General features: G+C 43.4%; 1 protein-coding gene across 32 annotated transcripts in view; it reads left to right on the plus strand.

Annotated features, from left to right (window-relative positions):
* ADGRL3 (adhesion G protein-coupled receptor L3) overlaps positions 1 to 24,566 on the plus strand; it is a 515,832-nt gene that overhangs the window by 412,446 nt on the left and 78,820 nt on the right. For 19 of the 32 annotated variants that reach the window (XM_083481645.1, XM_083481632.1, XM_083481635.1 and 16 more), the window contains 3 exons: positions 2,257 to 2,323; positions 3,731 to 3,822; positions 21,328 to 21,354. In XM_083481645.1, the coding sequence (XP_083337771.1) occupies positions 2,257 to 2,323; positions 3,731 to 3,822; positions 21,328 to 21,354 (186 nt within the window). The remainder of the gene's footprint in view (positions 1 to 2,256; positions 2,324 to 3,730; positions 3,823 to 21,327; positions 21,355 to 24,566) is intronic. The other 13 variants (XM_083481628.1, XM_083481648.1, XM_083481638.1 and 10 more) reach the window with 1 other exon arrangement.

Genomic DNA, 24,566 nt, shown 5'->3' on the forward strand with positions numbered 1-24,566 from the left:
GAAACAGCTGCATCAGTAGCTAAAACAGGAATGTATAAATGCCCAGGAAGAATAGGCCAATGTTTGCAGCTGCCATAGTTCTGTTTGCATGGTAACATTATAATATGCAAACCTGTGACAGAGTTCATTGTAGGAAACAACCACAGTTCTTCCTTTCCTGCATGTCCATCCTTGCAAAGTCTCATGGAAGCTGTAGTGCGGGGACCAGAAAAGACACCTCTTGTTTGGTGGGTTTGTCTGGCAGATGAGTGACAGCTGCCACCCAAGAGGAGAACCTCTTATTATGGCATGGCTCTCTTTCAATCTTGTCCAAGTCCTCCCCAGCTCCAAGTGAGCCAGAGCCGTAGATGCCTTTTTAAAAAAATAACAGTATGAAATATTACCCTCAATGATCAGTTTCCTGAGTCGCTTCAAAGGTCACATTTACATGCTGTGTGCCCTTACGGCATTCCCGACTTTTTGAAAAGTCAGATTGATTGCTCGTTGGGCAAGATACTCTTCGGTAAATTATGTTTCATGTTTTATAAGTCAGTTGCAGCAGTCTGCAAGGTTTAAAATATGAAGGGGTTAAAGCAAGCGACTCCCAACAGGAGTTCTGCCAGTTTTGAGCTTCTCTTCGCCCGATGCATGTAGACCACACCAGTGCAAAACTCAGAATATAAACTCGTGATAGTTTCATTTTGCATTCTGAGCACAGAAAGAAAAAATTGGGAAGGAAACTCATCTTGCAAACATCAAAGCATTATCAGCTGGGGAGATTTTTATTATCAACCCACCATTTCTGAAATGTAGCAGAAGCACTGGAGCTTCACTCCCAAGGAAAACTCATATCAAATTTCACCACTTACCGTATTTTTCGCTCTATAACACGCACCCGACCATAACACGCACGTAGTTTTTAGAGGAGGAAAATCCGTAGGCATGCCACCCGTAGGCATTCCCTCCATAACACGCACAGACATTTCCCCTTACTTTCTAGGAGGAAAAAAGTGAGTCTTACAGAGCAAAAAATACGGTAAATATATCCCACCATAATGATGTTAAGGGTAGAAAGCCTCTGTTTAAAGTAATGGCAACCCCAGAAATGAGAGAGAGAGAGAGAGAGAGAGAGAGAGAGAGAGAGAGAGAGAAATTGGAGACTATATTTTTTTCATCAGGTATGAACAAGAATAAACTTTATCTGATCTTATCTAAAAGCGTTGACTCAAGGTGTGCCACTTTGGGAACCTGTTCTGGCTTCTTTTGGTCATCACCACTATCTAAGCTTTCTGGACCAGCGCTGAATCCAGAAACGCTCTCCAACTGTGTACCTGGTACTTAAGGGGGAATGCAACCCTATCCAAAAGAGACTGAAGGCTGACTCTTGGTCTCTTGAATCTCTGAGCAACAGTGCTTCTGCCTTGTCTGGATTCAACCTTAGATTGTTTACCCACATCACGGATCTCAGTCATCAGTTCAGAAGGTCCTCTGCCTCCATCTAGAATTTTACTTCAAAGAAAATCTGCATATGTGAAAATGACTGTATTCTCATATTTCTTTGGCTAGCAGGTATTCAATCTCTTGTGAGCGTGCAGCTCTTGATACATTAAACTACCAAAAACAGAAGATCATAAGGATAGATTTATGTTCAACTGTCTTGTTACCTTATGCCCATTTTGTCATTGGGAAAACTCAGAATGGAAATGTAATTTCCCCAAATCATTAACCATTAGGGGATATTAAATCAGATAAAATGAAGCTATTAATAATTTAGTTCAGGTCATGAATCACCTAGCTTGATTCTAAAGGTCAGTTGCATTTCTAGAAATATTCATGAAAACAGAAAACTCCTGAATCTAATTAAGCTTCAGACCTTCTAATCCTAAATTTATTTCCCTTTTCACTAAATCGTTCAGATCTTCACCTACTATGGAAGCTGACAGACTGGCTGAGCAGCAGTGAATAGCTTGCAGCTAGATTTAATGGCTGTTTTAGGGCTTTTATAAAGATTTTCTATGACAGAAACGGAAGGTCTTAGCAAGTAGAATCTGTGCTATTTTCTCCTGCTTCCTCCAGAGGTAATTATCTTACTCCATCAATAGCACTGTCAGAAACCAGGCATATAATTCAGGTTTTAAATGAACAAGCAATGTGATATTTCCTGCCTCCTAGTGGAACGTTACACTGCTCCCATTCCTCTCTGTCACTTACTCACACTTGATATATCCTTCTTAGATGCCCTCTTACATGCCGTATTTCCCTGCATTTCCATTACAGATGTTGGCTTCGACTTGACACGTATTTCATCTGGAGCTTTATAGGACCTGCAACCTTGATAATTATGGTAAGAATTCCTGATTAGCATGACTTTCAGTGCATGTTTTTATCGCATACTTAGCAGACAGTGCCTGGTGTTGCCTGGTAGTTGAATTCTGGTCTGTGAGGCTGTGCACATTGGGGAAAAGCTTGTGCAACCAAAGTGCAGTGTGGGGCTGTTTCGAAGTCCTTTTTCAATCAGTCCTGCAATGCTCTTTGCTGCCTGCTGCTCCTCCCCCCCCCCATCTCCTACTTGCCCTTCAACATCCCTGGATTGCCCCCAGGTGGGCCAAACCAAGGTGGTCCAGCCCTAATATTTGCCCTTCTTGTGAACCTGTGCAAATAAAAAGGCATACATGAGAGACTGAACCCACATCTGTTCCTTAATCTGCTAAAGGTTCAACAGAGCCAAGATGTGCTGTTTTTTTGCTTGGGTCTCAGAGACATATACAGAAACAGTGTTTAACTGTTGTCTTCTGGTTGTTATCTTGGTTGTGTGGTTCCTTGATCCTGCACCTTCAAGAAAGATTCCTATGGGTACATTGGTTGAGGATTTTTGTATCTTTACAGAGTATAACAGGATTTGCTTTGTCTAGTCATCGCAGCATGGATTTTTAGCAATTGCTTCCCTTCCTGCGCATCCTATTATTCTGTTCTGCCTTTGTGTTTGCACATTTTCGAAAGTCCTGCACAGCAGTGTCACCACTGTGACTGAAGAGCAAGGATTCAATAACACACTATAGAGATCCAGAAAAGCAACGTGTCAGATTTTAAGCATCTGCTTTTTTCCCTGTAAAAGAACTTGTTAAGATCAGTCTGTCTAATGTCGTGTCTTTGTGTTGCCCTGTGGGCTTCCGGTGCCCCTTTCCTCCAAGTCACCTTTGAAAACTGTCTACTTGGGCTGACCCTACAAACTAATTTCTTAATCCGCTTCTTCTGCTATGAAGAATGCAAATAAAAGACTAAGGCCCAGCTCTCAGTAATGTCATAAATCAGGGTCTGGGCTGTACCATTTCAGCTTGCAGGTGGGCGCACACATGTTGGTACAGTCCTGCATACAAAACAAAATCATCCCACAAAGAAAACTAGGATGTCAGAGAGGCAGCTAGTCTAGAGTCTTCTCTTTGACATCTAGTGCTTTATATTCAAAATAAAAAAATTCCTTCCAGTAGCACCTTAAAGACCAACTAAGTTAGTTCTTGGTATGAGCTTTCGTGTGCATGCACACTTCTTCAGATAAGGCTACCTATCTGTAACTAGTGCTTTATATGTAAGAATTTTTACTTTTGTGTGGAGGAATATACAGTAATGTGAGTCTCCACTTGCTGTGTGAACTAGTGCAGTCCAATCATAGTTTTGCCGCCGTAGAGAAAACTAGAGCCTTGGGTTAATCCCCTTCTTTTTCTCATAACCTGCTTCTTATTTTTAATTTCAGCTTAATGTAATCTTCCTTGGGATTGCTCTTTATAAAATGTTTCATCATACAGCCATATTGAAACCTGAATCTGGGTGTCTGGACAATATCAAGTAAGTGAATTTTCACTCATTGTCTTCTCAGCTGTGTTATGTAAACAACACATAATTATTCAAGGATAATGCCAGCAAGAAAATACTAGGTTGGATCCAGAAAAGGTTGGTTGAAATCAAGACCCACACTGAAATCGATGAGACAAGTCAGTCTGGACTTGAGTCCCATTGTCTTCAGTGGGAGTTCGGTGAAACTTATATAGCCTGGATCCAACCCAAAGTGTTGATTTTCTTGTGTTCCAACATTTTTGCACTATTGTACAATGCCATTAAGGCATAGTAGCAACCACGTGAGAGTTCCTTTCCCATGAAGGTAACTTATGTAGCTATAGTGCAGCGTTGCCTAGTTTTGGCAGTGTGATTCTGTGCGAAAGACCCAGTCGACATGAATGTCGCACTCCCACGCAACCCCTAATGCAAAAGCAGCTGTTTCTACATCTGAAAGGCATCTAGGAATGTTTAGCGAGGTGCAGTGATACTTCTTTAAAATGCCCAGTGCCCAAAGACAGCTGTTTAAAAAACAAGCAGCAGCCCTCATTCGTTAAAACGAAGATGTATTTATTCTTCTGCAATAAAAAGTATACATGTAATTCATACTGAAAGTAGAAGTAAATAATAGGAAGGAAATGGATACAGTTGTGGGTTGTTTAATTATTTCATTGTTCTTAGTGTTCCAGGATAGTGACTTACTGGGTGCAAATGGTTCTGTAACTTGTATCAGAGGGAATTTTGAATGTCCTAGTAGACTACTTCCTGATGTTTTTTTACTGACAACCAAGTCCAACCAGAGAGCAAATTACGCCATATGTTATTTTGTCTGCTAATGGGACCTCTTTTCTAGGACTTGACTAGTTTTAAATCAGATTGAGAAGTTATTGTCTCTATAGGTTAGCTGTTTCTGTTGTTGTGGCTTAAATTCAAAACCATAGACATTGAGGAATGGAAGCCAGATAGTGATAATTAGTCTGGTTCAATTCAGACCAATTATCCAAACTATGATTTGGAGGACAGAGAATGAGCTGTGAACTTCCCGCTACCTTCTCTTCTCTCTCTTCTCCTCTCTTCTTTATTCATCTTTATCTCAGCTTCTGTCCCATATTCCTGTTTAGTAGTAGCAATAGTTTGCTGTCACATCTGACTTGGCGGACCATATGGATAGTGCTCACCCTCCAAATCAGAAACTCTGCTAAAATTTATCCTTTTACATCCATAGCATCAGCTGAGATTTTATAATTAAATGTCAATGATTCCCATCCATTAGCATCTAGCAGCTTAAGATTGGGAAACTTTTTGGTACAAATTTTGATCATTAATTACTCTTTTTCTTGTGCCTAATGTGTTCCTCCTTCATTTACAATGACTGCTTCTACTTCATCTGAATCTAACTCACTTTTAAAACCCTTCCCTTGTTTACAGAAAAATCATTGTTTGATTTTTCTGTATTCTACGCACAACCAGAAAGGAAAAGCCCACCGATATTGCCTTTTTTTCCTTTATTTAACCTAGATCTTTAAAATGCAATTCTTATCTCTTGTTGAGTGTAATTGAATGTTAGAGAAAACCTTTAACCTACCTATTAGCAATTTGAGTTCCTTCTACCAAAAACAATACTATCTTTTGAAATCCACTTTTGGTATTTAACCAGAATATCTTGTGCCCCCCCCCAAATTTCTATTACTGGTACACTTTAAAAAAAATATCAGTGCAACATATGTAAAAGTTCAAGAAAATAACTAAAGCATCAGAATATTTTACTTACTATGGACCTGACATTAAAAACAAACAAACAAACCTTTACACTACTTTCCAAAGTCTGGGAATGAGCCAAAGTAGGCCTGTAGTGGAGTTCAGTAGAACCTAGTGGACTGTTTAGTCCAATCTCCTGTTGAAGTGCAAAAAATCCAGAGCTTCAGCATCTGTGGACTGTTCAGCTTGTATCTGTGGACTGTTCAGCCTGTATTTTCTTCCTAAAGAAATCTTTGTTTTTGTAGCTTAAGATCTAATTCCTTCCACTGGGACAATAGAGAATAAGTCTCTTCTATGTGACTGTCTGTAAAGGTTTTTGAAATGAGTGCTAGCATGTCGTCGTCCTCCTCCCTCAGTTTCTTCCTTTTCCATATTTTGTTCCTTGTCCTCAGGAAGACAAGATGTGCTTCCTTTTTGAAGACAGCTTCTGGGTGGAAGGGGAAATGGAATGTACTGTGCTGCCTTCGGACGGCAACGTTTTGTTGTGGGTCCTCCTTTTGGTAGTTTAGCTTCAAACAAAGTAAAAGATGGGCAGCTAGTCACCAATTAATAGAAGACTGCCACCTCTGCTTTCATGGAGTGTAGGAAAGAAAAATATGACCTCCATTGTGACCTCAACTTCCAAGAACATCCCAAGGCTGCAAACCTCATTGAGCAAAATGTGCTGCCAAACCATCATTATTTCCAACTTGTCAGGATTCAGCTTCAGGTGGCTCATGTCCCACAGTCCCCTCCATGACTATAAAACAGATCAACTCAGAAACAGAACCTAGTTTGAGTGAAATAGAGGCGTGTTGCTCCAAGTCCGCCCCATACTAGTGAGCAGGGAGCATATCTCCATGGGAATCTCACCCAACGTCCTTATAAACAGATTGAAATAACAGATGAAGCTCCCTTAGAGGGAGTGTGCTCATTGGTCCATCTAAGTCAGTACTAGCTATCATAGTGGTTTCCAAACATTTTCCTCCGCGGTCCCCTTAAGAACTGTTTAGGGTTTCGGCTTAATGATTTTTCTGCCTGTTGAATCAATTGCAATGCACTGGTCTAGATGCTGTGTGATTTTTAATGGTATTTTACTTGTTTCTTTCCTCTTATATTGTATATTATTGTATTGCAATTTGAATTCAACAGGGCAGGATTCAGCTAACGAATCTTATCAGTGGAAGCCCCCCGCAAGGATTTCCCTTTGTGCAATGGGGCTCCCCCTCCCTTCTCCCCCGTGCGCCCCTTTCATTTGCCAGAATTGAGGGGGGAGAACCGCCCCCCCCTGAACTGCACATGCTTGCCTTGAAGGAACAATTGCCTTAGTGAGACAGTGAATTCCCCTCCATAGAATTCAGATTGTAATATAATATAAGAAATAAAAGAAGCAATAAAATAAGAAAATGAAATAAAGAAAAGAAGCAATAAAACACAGTGAAAAACGAATCTGTAAATCTAATGTAATAGATGTGCCGTCTCCCATCTTCAACCACAAATCCACAGACACATCACGGACCACCTGAAGGAAGCTTGTAGAGGACAGATTGGGTACTCTCTGGTCAACATCAAATAGCAGCAGTTCTTCAAGGTCTCTGGCAAAGTCATTTCCTTTCTGTGCCGCCTGATTTTTTTGTGACAGAAGATTCTAGAACTCTTTACACGTGAAACATGTGCTGTACCACTGAGGTAGAGCAGAACAGGGTTGACCTTGTGGAATATCACAGAGAAGGCTCTGGGAAGAGGAAGAGAAACCTTTTTGCCATTGTTCCTTCCAGAAATGAGTAGAACCTGCACCACCTGATGAACTCCCATATCAACAACTTCAGAAAAGAGTCAGTGAGTGCAGTCGCCTCTATTGATCCCTAAAATGGAGGTTCTCAACTAAGGCCACAAGTACAGTCTTGGTGCCAAGCCCAAGTGAAAAGGACTAGCAGAGGTCTTTGAAATGGCTCCCGTCCAACTATACATCATTCAACAAACTTCTCTGAATTCAAAATGAGGACTGAAAGTAGAGAAAAGGGTAGCTAACAGAAAAACCCACACTCAGGGTCCATATTGTTGCGCAGGTGCCAAAGAACTGTAGATATGGCAATAATGGGCACTGCTTCTCTCAACTGGCTTTGACAAGTCAGGATGAGCATGGCCCCAGTTCCCAAGTGGCCATGCTAGCAAGCACATATTCTACATTGGCATGTGATTCCAACTGAAACCAGGCCAAATGAACAGAACGTGAATGAGCCTTTGAAGTCTTGGTGTTGTGACCCCAGGATCCAGAAGAGACTTGGACACTCTGTTATACCATAGTTTCACCTGCTAGAGAGCCAAACCAGAGTCCAGCAATGAGGCTGATGCTGTTGATCAGGGGACCACCGAGCTCAAGGCTGGCAGACAGGAGCCCACTGAAGCAGATGTCAGGGCCCGAGTGCAAGGACTCTCATGGGCATCTTCCCTGAGCTCAGGAAACTGAGTGCCTTCCATAGTACCTCGCCAGTCCAACAGTGAAGGGAGTGGACCAGGTCAGGGAGCACCAGCCAATTTTAAATGCAGAGGGTTGGCATTTAAAGAGACCCTAAAGGTAAAGGGACCCCTGACCATTAGGTCTAGTCGTGGCCGACTCTGGGGTTGCGGCGCTCATCTCGTTTTACTGGCCGAGGGAGCCGGCGTACAGCTTCCGGGTCATGTGGCCAGCATGACTAAGCCGCTTCTGGCGAACCAGAGCAGCGCACAGAAACACTGTTTACCTTCCCGCCGGAGCGGTACCTATTTATCTACTTCCACTTTGATGTGCTTTTGAACTGCTAGGTTGGCAGGAGCAGGGACCGAGCAACGGGAGCTCACCCCGTCGCGGGGATTCGAACCGCCGACCTTCTGATCGGCAGGTTCTAGGCTCTGTGGTTTAACCCACAGCGCCACCCACGTCCCTAGACCCTAGTTATCCCCAAACAGGCAGAGCCTAGGAGAGGTGGATTAAAGGCAGGGACTCAAAGTACCTCGGTTCACTTTCAATCCTTGTCAAAGCAAGTTGCTCATTAGGAACTTTCCACAATGTGGTGACAACTGACCTTCCTTGCTGCCTCGTCCCAGGGGTTCTTCTGCAGGTCCAGAGCAGGACACTCTGGGTCTTAACAACAAGGAGTTAAGAAAACGATATGGAATGCATGTGCGCACCGAGTAATACCAAGTAGATCTTTTCCATTCAAAATGTAATTGTTCTTCCAGTATATCAAAATGTTTAAAGGTTAGGCCAAGAACTGGGGGGAAATTATTTATTCTAGCACATTTTATCACTGCTAGATTGGCAGCAATTACTACGCATAGCTTTTCAGGCACGATTTAGATTACTGATCTTCTAAGATTCATTGAAAGAAGAGTCATCCTGACCCTTTCCACTGTGATCTGAGAAGTCATAGGTGTGATTCTGTTTTTAGCAATGTGGTTGTTACCACTTTGGTGTCATTCTGCACCATAATGGTAGCATAATGGAATCCAAAAGGGTCGTGTTGCACTGAAAAGACTAGCATTTATTGTGACAAAAAATTGAAAGGCCTAGAGTCCACAGGGCCATTGTGTGTGAATTTTAAGGTGATATGAGTTGAACAGTTCATCTGAATCATTGTGCACATTCACCACATCATGGAGAATGTGCACATACTCTGTCCATGAAGAGGGAATTATGCACATTTCCTGGTCAATATACATAATTCTTCAACAGGCCATGAGTATTGTGTGTTTCTCAACAGGAATGTCAATGTAGCAGTTTCACTTTCAATCCAGATATTATCCAGAGCACACCACACCTGGATTATAGCTAGCCCAATGATACAGCTGTGTTTGCTGTAGCTGCTTAAACAGGATTTACTTCAGGCATTTTTAGACTAGCATACCCGCCTAACCAAATAAAGAAACAGATTAACAGGTGTCACTCATTTATATCCTACCACAGGGCAAACCTAGGAGAGAACATAACAGAATATCACTTGTCACCTACAGATCTCAGCCAAAATTGTTCCCAAGTATCTCCAGTTATTCTGAACAATGCTACTTCCCTCTCGGACCCTGGGTGGTTGCCAGCCACTGATCTAAAAAACCTTCTACTCACCAGCAACTAATAGAGAAACGTAACCAAGGACTAAGCTGAGCAAAAGACTCAGAGGCCAGCTTTTCCATACCCACTCAAACAACATTATTATAGGATCTAGTAGCATTAGTCATGCCACCAGGCATTCGTTCATTTGCTCATTCTCCAGCATGATTGAATAATCAGCCACCAACAATGCCATTCTGCATTTGAATTTCCATTCTGTACTGCTTAATGTAAATAGGCAAAAAGCGCATTGCAGAGCCTGCTATTAATAACATAAAATGGTGTGTTCAAGTGTTATTTATTAAAACTGTTTATTATACAGTTGGTAAATGATCTAATAATTTATATTATTACAACCATGGCAGAGCTTTTAGCCCAGGAAGGAAGGAAGGAAGGAAGGAAGGAAGGAAGGAAGGAAGGAAGGAAGGAAGGAAGATAGTCACATTCAGTTCTCTAAAGATGGTACATTTGAGACACTATGCTGGAGTGAATAGAGTACTGGAAGTAGCAGAGACTCCTGAGTCCACACTGTGGATCGAGCTTCCCTAGGAATAGAGGGTTCCCAGGGGGAACAGTATCAGAGCCCCCAAGTGAGATAGGTGCAAACTATCAGCTTAGTTGACCAGCAACCAACAGCGTAATTAAGACAGGTAAATGTGAGGTTTCAGAAGTGGCAGCAAGTGAGCAGAGGGGCCAGAATGAAGCAGCATAGTCCAAGAAGGCAAACTGTCAGGTGCCAAGGGAGCATCAACTGTGAGAAAGTATGAAGGGTAGGAGCTCAGTCTTGCAGTTCCTGTGGACGAATGGCTTCATGGAGGCAGGAGAAGCTTCACTAGTCCTCTTAAGGGATAGTACTAGTGAAAGAATAGGAAGCAGAGTAAAGCTAAATGGACAGCTCTCACAATGGAGGAGAGTCCTCCAAGGATTTGTATGGTGACTTGTGCTTAACTTCTTTACAAGAAGTTGGGGGTGAGCAGGAAGGTGGCCAAGTGTGCTGATCATATAAAATTATTCAAGAGGATGAAAACCCAAGGGAACAGTGGAGAGCTCCAAGAGGATCTCCCCAAGATCTCCAAGAGGATCTCTCCAACAATCAGGCAAATGTAGTAAACGGTAAAGTGATAGATCTTGAGGCAAAAACAGCAACACTAACTGCACCTGTACACTGTGGGGATCTGAACCTGCGGTGGAAAGAGATAGTGGTTCATAGCGAACATTTTCATTGGTTATCAGCTAACTGTGTAGCAACTGTGAAAAGGCGAATCCCATGCTAGCAATCATTAGGGAAGAGATCAAAACCAGAACCGCCAGCGTCACAATTCCCCTATAGAATTCTACGCTTGGAATCCTATGTACAGTTGTGGTCACCACACAACAAAAAATATCTTATAGAGGAGCAAGAAGGTGCAGAAAAGGACAAGCAACATTATCAAGGGGCCGGAGCAATTATCCTAAAACTAAAATGTCCAGGTGGCAGGGGGACATAGCAGAAGTTTATAGAATTAGGTATGGTGTGGACAAAAACTCTTTATAATACTAGGACTTTGGGCCATCCATTGAAACTGCCCTTCAGGAGATTCAGGGCAGACAAAAAGAATTACTTCTCCACACAGCACATAGTTAAACTGGAGAATTTGCTGCCATAAGATGTGAAGATACCACATTCTCTGTGGTATCTTCCCATCTGTGGTATTCTGCCTTGATATCAGGGAAGGATGCTTGGTTCTCCTGATATTTTTCTCTATCCAGGGCAAGCCATTTGCCCATGGAAATGTCATCAGTGAGACCTGCAAAGATGTCCACCAAGTAGAACTGCTATGTCTGACTCTTTAAATGATCATTGCCCCGAACCACCAGCTTGATGTCCCACATCTCTTACGTGGGGTCAACACTTAGCAAGGTCCTCCTGAGTAGCACTGAAGCATCAGCACTCCAGCTCCCAATAAGAACCAGCAGTTAGGTGAGCCACTTCAAAGTCATGATGGCATAGGAATCTTCTGTGTACCCACCCTCAATGACTTCCGTGGGAGATAATTGTCCTGAGCTGCTCTGATTATTGTGGACAATTACCTCCCAAGTTAAGGGATGCAGGTGGTGCTGAGGGTTAAACCACAGAGCCTAGGACTTGCCGATCAGAAGGTCGGCGGTTCGAATCCCCACGACGGGGTGAGCTCCCGTTGCTCGGTCCCTGCTCCTGCCTTCCTAGCAATTCAAAAGCACATCAAAGTGCAAGTAGATAAATAGGTACCGCTCCGGCAGGAAGGTAAACGGCATTTCCGTGCGCTGCTCTGGTTCACCCGAAGCAGCTTAGTCCTGCTGGCCACATGACCCGGAAGCTGTACGCCGGCTCCCTCGGCCAATAAAGCGAGATGAGCGCCGCAACCCCAGAGTCGGTCACGACTGGACCTAATGGTCAGGGGTCCTTTTACCTCCCAAGTTATTGTTTGGAAGTGACTCTGCTAGAGCCTCTAAGACCAAGAATATCACAACTTCCCTCAGCGGGTCTCTGAAAAGGGAGCGTTCAGCAGTAATGAATGAATTTTGCTTCGTGGTGGCCTCAAGCCCAGAACACTGCTCAGCAAATCAAGTGGAATGAGCATCTGTGAGGATTGGCAGTCTTTGTGGCCTGGTCAGAAGGGGATCCGCACGCCAAGGACCTGAGGCAAACTTACTATAGCAAGGCCTCTAGGGCATTCATAAGCGCTTACTGTACTGTGCACCGCAGAAGCTTCAGAGATGATTGGCACTTCTTCATCTTGGCTTGCTCCAACTGACTCACTGACATGTATTCAACATCATGGCATACAAGATGTAAGGAGAGATGCTGGCGATGTAGTTAGAAACAGGAAGATCTGCCCCGTGGAGTTCAGCGCTGCTTACCTCGCTCCGCGACTTTTCAGATTTGCTGCAGTGCTAGACAGGAATGACTTTTCAAGTCTGCCTCACTTCCCATGGGAATTTTCATCTATATTGTGTCCTGACATACTTGACATCCATCTTCAGCATGGCATCCCGCTTGAGAATAGGGCTGCCCTCTTACCTGAGACGCCTGTTCCCAAAGGCATATATACCATCTGTGTGCATGAGACTATGGGAATCCTAGCGCCTGTCCTGGCTTGCAGAATTGCCCAGCTCTGAGTGCAGCTGAAGCCCAGGACAACGCTGGCTGACATTATCTGGTGGTTCAAACACATTTATATGCAGTAATTTTCTGGACACCCAACAGTACATCCATCTACTCCGGGTGCTTGGAAGAAGAAGACATCTAGTGCACTTGAGCAAATCAGTAGCTGTGCATACTGTATTCTTTCATTTATTCATTTATTCATTTATAATCCCACCTTTTTGTGCCAAAGACCCTTCAAGGCTCTAACAATTACTAAAATACAATACACTTCTGCAAATGTGCTGCACATTGATTCAACCTCCACTCTCGGCATCTGAGTGATGAAGCTGTACACTTCAGCAAAGGAGCAACCATGTGACAGAAATTCAGTTCCCACGAGATGCGATGGTCATTGGCTTCAATGGCTTTCAAATGAGATTAATCAAATTCATGGAGGATAAAGGCTATCAATGGTTATTAGCCAGGAGAGCAAGATGGAACCTTTCGTGGTTAGAATACCTCTGAATACCAGATGTTACAGAGCAAGTGAAGGGAGAGGGGGAGACAGCCCCTGCCACTTTTGGGATCTCCCTAAAGTCCACACAAAAACATCTTTGGGAACCATTGTTACAGCCAAGCAAGACAAGCAAAACCACCGCATGATGTATATGCTGATGGCATCATTTCTCCCTGACATGCTAGCTTTTGCGTGTGAGAGTGATATAGAAGTCATCAGCCCTCACTTGTAGTCTAAAATGTTATTTTTAGCCATTGAATTTAAGGATGAGCAGTTCCTCCAGTAGGTTCACTCTGTCCCATGGTCCAGTCTGCCTGCCTTCCGGTTTAACTTGCAAAATTTCTTAAAAATGATGAATTTGCCATGCCCAGTTTGCTGCAGTTTTGCAACACATTTGATCATTAATTAATCAGTGCGGCATTGATTAAATCAGTGCTAAAAGTAATCAATGCGAATGTATTATTGCCTTAGGATTCCTCACCCTGCTTTGATTTAAACCTTGCGCATACATGCTGATGTTCATCACTAGTGACCAAAGGCGGATATGAACTAAAAACTGTGGCAAAATGCCAAGCCAGGATCTCCCCTCGGCTTGATCCTGCTTGGGCAGCATTTCATTGATGGAGAGGGGTTTGAACAGGGAGACATTTCCCAGCAGTAACACTTCCTCCTGCTGCTGAGTGGAAATGCTCTTCAATGCAAGTTCAACTTCCTACCCACAGAACACCTTCATCGTTTTATGCGGCAAGTTGGCTTTGTTACAATGCTGTATCACTTATATAATGTTATCTTTAGCCACACCAGAATTTGGAAGCCCGAAAAATCTGGGGAGAAATTCAGTTGGAGGCAATTGCATATGCATTGTTAGTTGAATTGTTCTTTATTAATTTTGTGTGTGGCTGTGTAAATACTCACTCTGATCCTTCCAGTTATGGCAGAATGGGCATTAATAAATGAGCAAAATGCACAGGCTATGGCTCAGCTGGTAGGATGCGGTGTGTCACTGGGGGAAAGAGAGAAGGGCATCTGTTGCAAAGTCCTCCTCTGCCTTCACTTGCAGCCATAACGTTCACCATTAATTACATTTGCTTCGTGTGAGCCCAGCTGCTGATAGCTCCTTTCCTTCAGGTAAAATATAAACATCAATTTCAAACATGTGGAAATGCCTCATGACATGGTTTATTTTTCATTTAGTCTTGAAAAGTTCTGGGGAAGTGTGTGGTTATTCTCATAAGATCCTTTTGCCTTTGTGATCAGTAGGAGCGGAGGTCAACAGCCTTGCTGAAGAACGGGCATATAAAAGCCAAATTAACTTCTTGGCCGTGATCCATTTTCACACATTACACAGGAGCAAACCTGGGGCAGGATTCAACTAAGGAGTCCAGTCAGTGGGAGCCTTCACAAGAACTTATGCCTGTGCAACTGGCTTTTTCTCTCTTTCCTTCCCATGCCCCTCCTGCCCTCCCAGAATTTGTTCAGCAGAGGTCAGAGTAATCTTCAGAACAGAACGGGGCAAGAGAAGAAGAGGAGAGATGGTTCCGTCTAGCAAGCCAAAATGCTTGCACTGAAAGAACAATCACCTTAGCTTAGCATTGTATTCTACCCCTGGATTGTTGCCAAGTGTAATTTATTTACTATCCAAGACACATTTCTGTTTTTAAAAATCCATTTGCTGCATTCACACTTTGCATCCCCCAGTATGCATTTAGGGAATTATATGTTTTTAATCTAAAAGTCCACAACAAGAGAAGCTCCCAAAGGAAAATGTTTATTTAGTTATTGTTTAATGGTTTATCTCAGAATTTTAACAAGCCCCTGTCACTCCTGAACACCCACCCCTCAACCGTCCCACCCACAGAAGTCTGAACAGTTGTCTTATATAGATTCTCATAACAGAAAAATAGAAAGGAGTACTGAAAGAAAATGGTTATAAGAGGAAATATAAACCAACAAGCACATATGCGAGTAAATAAGCCATTAAAAGGAATACAGACAAAAAGCACAAGCCATCTTGCATAACCGCCATGTATTCAGACCCTTAGACATTGGTTCATTTCATTCCATGTCTAGCTCAAGGAAATTCTCTGAAGCTTTTCTTCCATTTGTAATGTAACCTAAAAGGTCTCTTTGTAGAAAATATCCTTTCGGTTTTTCAGTTTTGCAGGATTATGTGCTTAGAGGCCAGCTTGGCCATAGCAAATCATTCTCTCCGTCTGTCTGTCAAGTTCCAGCAAAGGCCATGTGCTCTACCAGAGCATCTTAAATGACTTATCTAGCATCATATTGATTCATATCTTAGCTTCTTTTCAGAAGGGAGCTATCAGTGGGTGAGAATTGCTGGCAACAGTTTATACCTCCAGCCATTGGCATCCTGGGAGAGACTCAGGCTTTGAAGATGAACTGTTTTTTTGATGCATTAATCTTAGCCTAATATATCAGGTAGATGATTTAATCACTTGTAAGGCCGCTTTCCAGTGTGGAGGTTTTAATTATATTTTGCTCTGTTTTGGTAATCATTTTCTTTCTTGAATTGCTTGCCCTCAGTGTGAGGATCACAGAATTGTGAGCAATGAAGGTGTTTCAGGGGTCTTCTCGGCCCCTCACTGCTAAAAATGAATGACCTTAACCTGAAGATTCCTCAACTTTTCCTTTAACCCCTTCAGGGAAGGAGCTTTGTCACCTTGAAGAAAACTTCGTTTTGTTGATGAACAGTTCTCACAGGCCCCCTCCCCCATGTCCTGTCCCCCCCCCCAACGAAATAAATGCCTTGTACTGAATGATTTAAACTCAGTTGCAAAGTCCTGATCAGCTCAGAACATAAGCAATTCAGAGAAAGTTCATTATCCCATGCAGGTTTCCTTGGAAGTAAATCTCACTTATCCCATGGGTTGTATTAGGGTTAAATTGTGGCTAATTCTGTCCTCAGTAGAAATGGTAAACATTTACTCTTTTTGTACAACTACCCATACCTTCCCCTTCAATTTCCTTTTCTCTAGCTAAAATATTGGCTATACAGAGCACTCAAGAAAGAAACCGAAGCAGAAAATACAGTTTCTGTATTTTAGAGGTGTGACGTAAACTTAGGCACCCCTTTGCATGTTTGTTCAGACCTAAGGCCTTGTGTTCAGCAGGGCACTCTCCTAAATAAATGTGCACAGGATTGCTGTCGTATTCTTCATCTCAAGGCTCCTCCATGCTTATGCCGTGCACAGAAAGCACGGGTCCAAGCGGTTTCCCCCTTCCCCGCTCCTTTCCCAGGGAAAACCCACTCTTTAGCGAGAGATCAGAGCAAATATCAATCAGGGGGGAACCCCAAATGCTGTTTGCTTTGATCGAGTGCTAAAGAGCAGTTCTTCCCACACCAGGAGAAAGCAGCAAGGCACTCTGAGTGAAGCACAAGAGTCAAGGGGGCAGACTATATTCTGCTTGGCTTGATTAGAGTTTTCGCTTGTATCTATCAGGCACGTAAAATGACTAGCCCTAACCTCTTCTCCTAACCAAGCATCACTAGGCTATGTCACTGCCATACCAGGCTCCACCAACTGGTCTGCCAGGCACCACCCCTCAGTTGCCAAGTTCCACATCCTGCGTCCCATTGTATGATCCTCCGGAGCCCTCGGGACCCTCTGTTCTGGGTCTCTGCAATAACATCTTGGGACACTGGGCTTCCAAAACATGATGCTCTTGCTGTGGGCACCTGTAAGATAGTTTTACAGCAGTATGCAAGACATGCAGCGGAAGAGCACAAACCTTTAAAGTTGAGCTCTTTTTCCAGTCTGCATCTGTATTGGAATTAAAAAGTGATTTTATTGCCTCCTTTGGGAGGAAGGGCAGGCTATGAATCAATCAGTCAATGAATGGATACCAGGGTTTTCCCCCAAAATCATTTGTGGCCCTCAAGCATTGAAGCTGAACATTAGAGACCTTTGCAGTGATGCTTTTGAACATTCCTTTTTAAGGTCTGAAAGGCGAAAGGCTAGCCCTTTTGAGTCTACAGTGTTACCTCGGGTTACATACGCTTCAGGTTACATACGCTTCAGGTTACAGACTCCGCTAACCCAGAAATAGTAGCTTAAGAACTTTGCTTCAGGATGAGAACAGAAATCGTGCGGCGTGGCAGCAGTGGGAGGCCCCATTAGCTAAAGTGGTGCTTCAGGTTAAGAACAGCTTCAGATTAAGAACGGGCCTCTAGAACGAATTAAGTACTTAACCCGAGGTACCACTGTACTACCACCTCTCCCTCCCCCAAGAAAAGAAACTTGCACCTTGGGAGAGTGGGTAGCTAGTGAGGAGACCTCAACAATAATGGGAAAGACACAGTGGGCATCTCCTCCAGGAAGAAATTATGCTCTCAGCATCTTTTCCATCTTGGGAAAGCTGCATGTCCCATTACACCCAGTGGGGAAAGACATTCAGAGTTCCATTTCCCATCATTGCCAGAGCCCTCTGCCTGCCTGCCATACAGTTCCCCTTCCACAAGGTGATAGTTCTGCTTAATGGGGGGGGGAGCAAATTCTACCTCTGATTTTAACCCCTGAAAGATTCATACACAACTGTAGAATGGATGTAAATAAGTGAAGCTTTTCTTTGGGGTCGTTTTCATGTACCTGGATCTGCATTCTGCAGTTACGCACAAAAGGTAGAAATCAATAGCTTTGTAGTTTAATTCCAAACTGGCAGCGACAACTGTCTGTCCCTTGACTTTTTTGTCATTAAACACACAAGGTTTGGCACCATACTCTCTCATTTATGTGTCAAGTGTCATGTGAAACAGAACCTTGAAAACGGTCCCCAGCGCATCAAGGAGATTTTGGGAGATGCCTGCTCACTTAGCTTACTTTAACTGCAAAAGATGTCAGTGGGAATTCCTACTTACACCATCATATTTATCGATTGGCTGGTAGAAGCCAAACCTGTATGTATGTGTGTGTGTGTTTTCTTCTCCATTTATATTGTTCCCCAACTCCAGGTTGTTTTTAAAAAACAACAAACTGTGGGTGGGGGAGCTAAGTCTAGATGCAAATTCTGTTTTGTCCTGTCTGAGTAGACTTGAGCATGATTGTTGAATTGCTTCTGCTCTATGCTACTTCATTCACCGCCTTTTGTAGGTTATTCTCTGATTTGCGTAGCTCCTGTTTTATGAGGGTTATGTTCGTGTTGAATTGCAGCGCTAAACCCTAATTTTCTTCTGTCAGAATTGTTCCATGTGTGTATAAAAAGCCAAGCTCACACCTGATCAATGATTATTGATTTGTGATGTGCCCTGGAATGTATTAAATACTCAAGGTCTTGCTACGAAGCCATTAAGCATGGGGATTGCTTTCAGGAATAATGTATTTAGTATTCTGCCAGGAAGTCCTGCCTGGGTGGAAATCTGGATCATACCAATATAAGGTTAGAATATAATAGAAAACAGAAATATGCCCCCCCCATTTTTTTTATTGAAAACTGCAGTTGAAACGATTGGGATGCTACTACACAAAAAAATATTCCTGATTACTGCTACAGATCTCTCATACAGTGACAAATAATCTTAATTTTATTGATGTAAATTTACTTGGAGGTCACCTAGTCCAGCTTCCTGCACAGTTCAGGGTCTGGAATGCAGGGTCTGCAACTTCAGCCTTCCTGACATATGGCTGCCCAACCTTTGCTTAAATACTTCCTCCAAAGTACCACCTACTCAAGGCAGTCTGTACAACTACAGCTCTTACCAATAAGACGCTTCTCCAAGTGTTTAGCCAAAACCTGCAATTTCCACCCTTTGGCATTAATTGTACCCTCTGGAGCAGGTCCCTTTTGGGACATCCCATTTGAATATGCTCTTGCAATTCCTCCTCATTCCGTGGATATGGGGCAAACAGATGCGTTGAGGACCTCTTAGACCAATAGCATTACACTTGTCTGGGCAAGTCATTTCAATACCCTTGAGCTTCAATATTCAGCAAGATGAATTCTATAGAACAGGTGGGGAGTCTGTGCACACACGCACCCAATATTTGGACTCCAACTCCCATCAGCCTCAGCCACCATAGCCATGGTCAGGATTAATGGGACTTCTAGTCCACAGACATAAAGAGGGGGACGCAGGTTCCCCAACTCTGCTATAACTGAATAACCTTCCCCTCCTTTGACTTAGATGCTGTAAGGTGCATCTCGCTATCTGTATCTTTCCATAAAATGTCAATCTAGTCCAGGGGTAGCCAACATGGTTCTCTTCAGCTCCCCTAATTCCTGACCTTTGGTTGTGTTGACAATGTCTGATGGGTGTTGTACTCCACAACATTAGAGTCTGCCACCTTGACCACCCTTGGTCTGATCAGTTGCATAAGCCCCAGAAGGCTTCTGCCTCTCCCAGATAGATTGTGTTTTCATTGGCCCTAACAGGGGAATAAGAGAGAGACTAGTTTGCCTGGCTAGAGGGATGGTGTCTTCAAAGCTGAGGAGAGAGCCTTTTTTAATTGGTTTTATTTTATCAGCCCCTGCTTACATGCCCAAGTTGGCCATTCCTGACAGAGGAGCATCCTAGGTGGTAGACGTCTTCCTAGCAGAGTCAGTTGTGATAAGTTAAGGGAATGTTCAAAGAAAGTGCTGCTGAACAATGGACTTCCTCTCTCTTGCTATCTCGCTCCCCTAACCTCCACTGCCTTTCAGTTGCTAGGGGAAATTAGCCAAATGAAATTACATGAGTTTATCCCTGTTCAGAGGGTTTTTTAAAAAACCCACAGTGACTTTTTCCTGTTTTTATTGTGTTTGGTTTTCATATTGCTGTTTTATTATGTACTGTGGTGTTATAAGTTTGCTGTGATTCACTCTTCAGCCGTGTGAATGCATTTGAAGGACAGGATATAAATATTTGAATGAATAAATAAAGCCTTCTGGCCAGTTCAGCAGAATGCAAAGGCCAAGCCAGTCAGCCTTTAGAACTGTCTGCAGTTACTTGTAATGTGGTTTGCGGGTTCCTGGGTAAAGATATGTGAAGAAAACTATGGTTTTGAGTCATAGTGTTATCCCACTAGCATCTAGATGCCACGAGGCATAAGTAGAACATTCATGTTACCTTTTAAAATAAGAATTTGAGAGTTGCTTCACTATTCTTATGTCTTCTTTTCTGGAGTGACTGTGAATTTCTCTGCATGAAAATCAGTGATTCGTCACAACAGAAAATACATCTGCCAGGGGATAGAGGGAGATTGCTTGTAACCAAAAACTGCAGAAATGTATTTTTAATGAGAGACAATGGAGGCTATTTTTCATCTGCATGTTTAGCTACTCCTTCAGTTTGGTAGGCAACCAAATATATGTATATTTTAAAATGGCATTTAAATAGGCCAACTGTCAGCAGTGAGTAGTAGAGGGCTTGAGAAGATTCTAATGCCATTACCTATAAAAGATAATGGAGTCTGACTCATGTAAGGAGGAAATTGTTGTTGCCAAAAACTGACAATAAAACATTAAGGAATGTATCCTTATATACTGGGTAAATAATGTCTAAGGTGCAGGGAAGCTTGTCATCATACGCAAAGGCCTGCTGTATTGTCTTTATTCAAACTTGAATAGTAACGTTATTCAAAGGCAGCAGATCTTAGTATCCGTTTTGTAAGCCAAGCAAGAATATGGTCAAGCAGCTGTAGAACTTAAGTTTGGCTCTGCCCACAAGGAAGATCACTGTCTCTAGGTCTTTCGGGGGTCTAAGATGTCCCGTACAGGACTACTTCTCACTGAGATGGTAAATCTGTGTCTGGCCTCTCTACCCATCCTCAGATGGAACGCTTCCTTGCGAACGTTTTCTATGCACATAAATCTTTTTGCACATCAGGGAGAGAGCCAGGCTAAGTGTTAGTTTTCTATATGGATGGATTTTTTAATGTTTATTTTTGTATCTTTGACCATTCAATTGTGAACTGCCACATGCACCCCTAATTGGTTTACCACCTCATTGAAAACCAGGCCAAAGCGTAGATCTTACTACTTGGGGATCAGCTTGTCTGATTGCTTACCTACATGGTATCTTTTTGTCATTCTATTCTAATGTTGACGTTCTTGTCTTTATGTCTATGCATTCTTCAGCTTTGAGGATAACAGACCCTTCATCAAGTAAGAATGACCTGAATGACTGATAAATTCCATTTATCAGCGTGGTCCCATGAACTGGCTGTCAGATCAGCACTTTAAAAGTCATTACACCTTCTGTCATTCACATTTGAGGGAGGCAGAAGAGCAAACTGGGCAGGAAAACCGTGAGGCCTACAGTTTCTATGCTTCGTGTTCCTTGATTGGCTGTCACCTGGACTTTCTTGTGATCTGCTGTAGTACAGATTTTGGATACCCCCGCCCTGCTCCCTGCTGGGTCATAATGCACATCTCTGCACACTGAATTGCAAGTCCTTGACATGATCATTTTACCTTTGAATGGTTAAATGCAATTGAGGGGTAAATGTTCAAAGGAATGCTAACATTATTTATTTCACCCAGTATCTGTCCTGAATTGGCAATTCTGGACAATACAAAGAAAATTCTTCTTTAGTTTCCGGTTCCATTCAGTCAATGACTGCATGGCAATGTTTGAATATTTTGCTTCTGTCTTCAAAAATAGCCCTTTGAATAACACAAGTCTGTACAGAATTGTTTAAAGTTAATGGAAACAACAAAGCATCAATTATGGGCCTTGGATAATAATGCACCATATATCCTGCAAGAAAAAACACTGAATCAGTAGCATAACTAATGCAAGTGCCTCTATTTTGCAGTGGACTTTCAGTTTGTTCTTCTGGTGAAGAGTCCTTTGTGTTCATTTCTTTTGTCTCATTCTCATCTCTCTCATTCTTTGGATCTTTTACAAGAGTGGGGAATACAATTTATTTTAGGCTGGCTTCACTTTCTTGCAAGTCTCTTTTTGACAGAAAAAAAAGAAACCAAAACAATTTGTACAATTTCTGCATGAACCCAAATATTTTTGTTCAGAGTTAAACTGACAGCGATTAACTCATTGTATAGTTCCATGATACAAACCCAAGCTTTTAATTTCTACATGAAGTCATGGCTTTGTGTGTGTGCGTGGCATACCTAGGTTATGAAAAGGCTATATAGAATCAAGGTAAAATATTATTTTTGATTGATTCTTGATGACTTCCACTCCAACCTCTACATTCCTGGGGACCGTGATAGGCCAAGCTCCACAACCATTACATTGTGCATGAAGAGCTGCCCTCACTAGTGTATTGTGTGGGAAAGTTAAATGCAAGAGACCCCATGCAAATATAGAGACTGGAGACTCTATACAGTGGTACCCCGCAAGACGAACGCCTCGCGAGACGAAAAACTCGCAAAACGAAAGGTTTTTTCGTTTTCGAGTTGCCTCGCAAGACGAATTTCCCTATGGGCTTGCTTCGCAAGACGAAGCTTGCCCCGGGGACAGCGGGTCTTCTCTTTTGAAGCAAGGGGCTGCAGGGAGATCGCTATCTCCCCGCAGCCCCTTGCTTCAAAAGAGGTCCAGGGGCAGCGGGAAGCTAAGCACTTCTTCCCTGCTGCCCCCGGACGTCTTTTGCAGGGTTGCCGCCATGCCGAAGCCTGCGCACGCTGACATCAGCGCCGCGAAGCCTGGGAGCGCTGATGTCAGCGCGCGCAGGCTTCGGCATGCCGGCAACCCTCCACCAGCAGCGGCAGCGCTGCCGCTGCTGGCGGAGAGGTCCGCGAAGCCTTGGCTGGACAGCTTTTGAAGGCAGGCGGGGGGGGAGCAAAGACTTTCGCCCCCGCCAGCCTTCAGAAGAGGAAGGCTGGCGGGGGGCAAAAGTCTTTGTCCCCCCTGCCTGCCTTCCCAGGGGCTTTTAAATCGCCCCGGACAGCGGAGAAGTCCGCCAGCCAGCTGTCCCGGGGTTTTTTAAAATGCTGGGGGTGGGAAGAAAAGCCCTTGTCCCCCCCCCCAGCCTTCAGAAGAGGTCCGGGGACAGACTGTCCCCGGACCTGGTCTGAAGGCGGTTTCCCTAGGAACGCATTAATTGATTTTCAATGCATTCCTATGGGAAACCGTGCATCGCAAGATGAAAAAACCGCAAGACGAAGAGACTTGCGGAACGAATTAATTTCGTCTTGCGAGGCACCACTGTATTTATAGAATACTTTTTTTGACCATAATCTAGCATCTGGTCTACAAACAGCTGCCATTTCCCCATTTGCTTCCACTGCATAAAGCTTCTTCTTCCGCATTGTTAGTTTTTTGTACTTCAGGTGTTGATGTTTTTAAAAAGCCCCCAGTGCTGGTGTGAACAGTTTCAAGTACTGCATGTGTTTAAGGAAACTCCAATGTGTATGCTCTAGTGCTTTCCAATTTGCTTCAGTGGCAGGTTCAATTTCACCTGAACATTTTATGGCTCCAGCGAGCTCTAACCAACATTTCAGTTAATGCAAAAACTAGGGTTGCCATACGTCCGGAATTTCTCGGACGTAGCCGGAATACTGCATTCGGAAGTAGCCTCTATGCTGTCGTCATCATAATTTGTGTTCAGCTCAGGGTGGAACTTCCTGAACCTCCCAGCCAGGAGCTTCATTTCAGCTTAATTATATCCTGGTAATAAACATTCATAGGGATACAGGTGGCGCAGTGGGTTAAACCACAGAGCCTAGGACTTGCCGATCAGAAGGTCGGCGGTTCGAATCCCCGCGACGGGGTGAGCTCCCGTTGCTCGGTCCCTGCTTCTGCCAACCTAGCAGTTCAAAAGCACATCAAAGTGCAAGTAGATAAATAGGTACCGCTCCGGCGGGAAGGTAAATGGCATTTCCGTGCGCTGCTCTGGTTCGCCAGAAGCGGCTTAGTCATGCTGGCCACATGACCCGGAAGCTGTACGCCGGCTCCCTCGGCCAATAAAGCGAGATGAGCGCCGCAACCCCAGAGTCGGCCACGACTGGACCTAATGGTCAGGGGTCCCTTTACCTTTAATAAACATGCAATTGCATACAGAACTAATGTTGCACCAATGATAGGGTTGCCATACGTCTGGAATTTTCTGAACGTAGCCATTGTTTAGCCCCCTTAAGCAGGGTGGAAATCATTGAAATGTCTAAGAAAATATGGCAGCCCATGTCGGTAGTATAGATTTTGGCGATTTTCATTTAAAAAATAGCTCAAAAACTCTTTTTGAAATGTGGCAACCCTACAAACACTAGCATAGCCCTGAGGTCTGTATACACACATTTACAGCTCCTCCAAACTGAAGAGTCGTAACAAAGCACAATATTTACACAGTTTAATAAAAAAATATTGGGCCGTGATTGAGTACTTCATATGCTGCAAATCCACACCCAGAAACTGG

The sequence above is a fragment of the Podarcis liolepis genome (genome assembly GCF_965112155.1).
Source record: "Podarcis liolepis genome assembly, chromosome: 17".
In the NCBI taxonomy this organism is placed as follows: domain Eukaryota; kingdom Metazoa; phylum Chordata; class Lepidosauria; order Squamata; family Lacertidae; genus Podarcis; species Podarcis liolepis.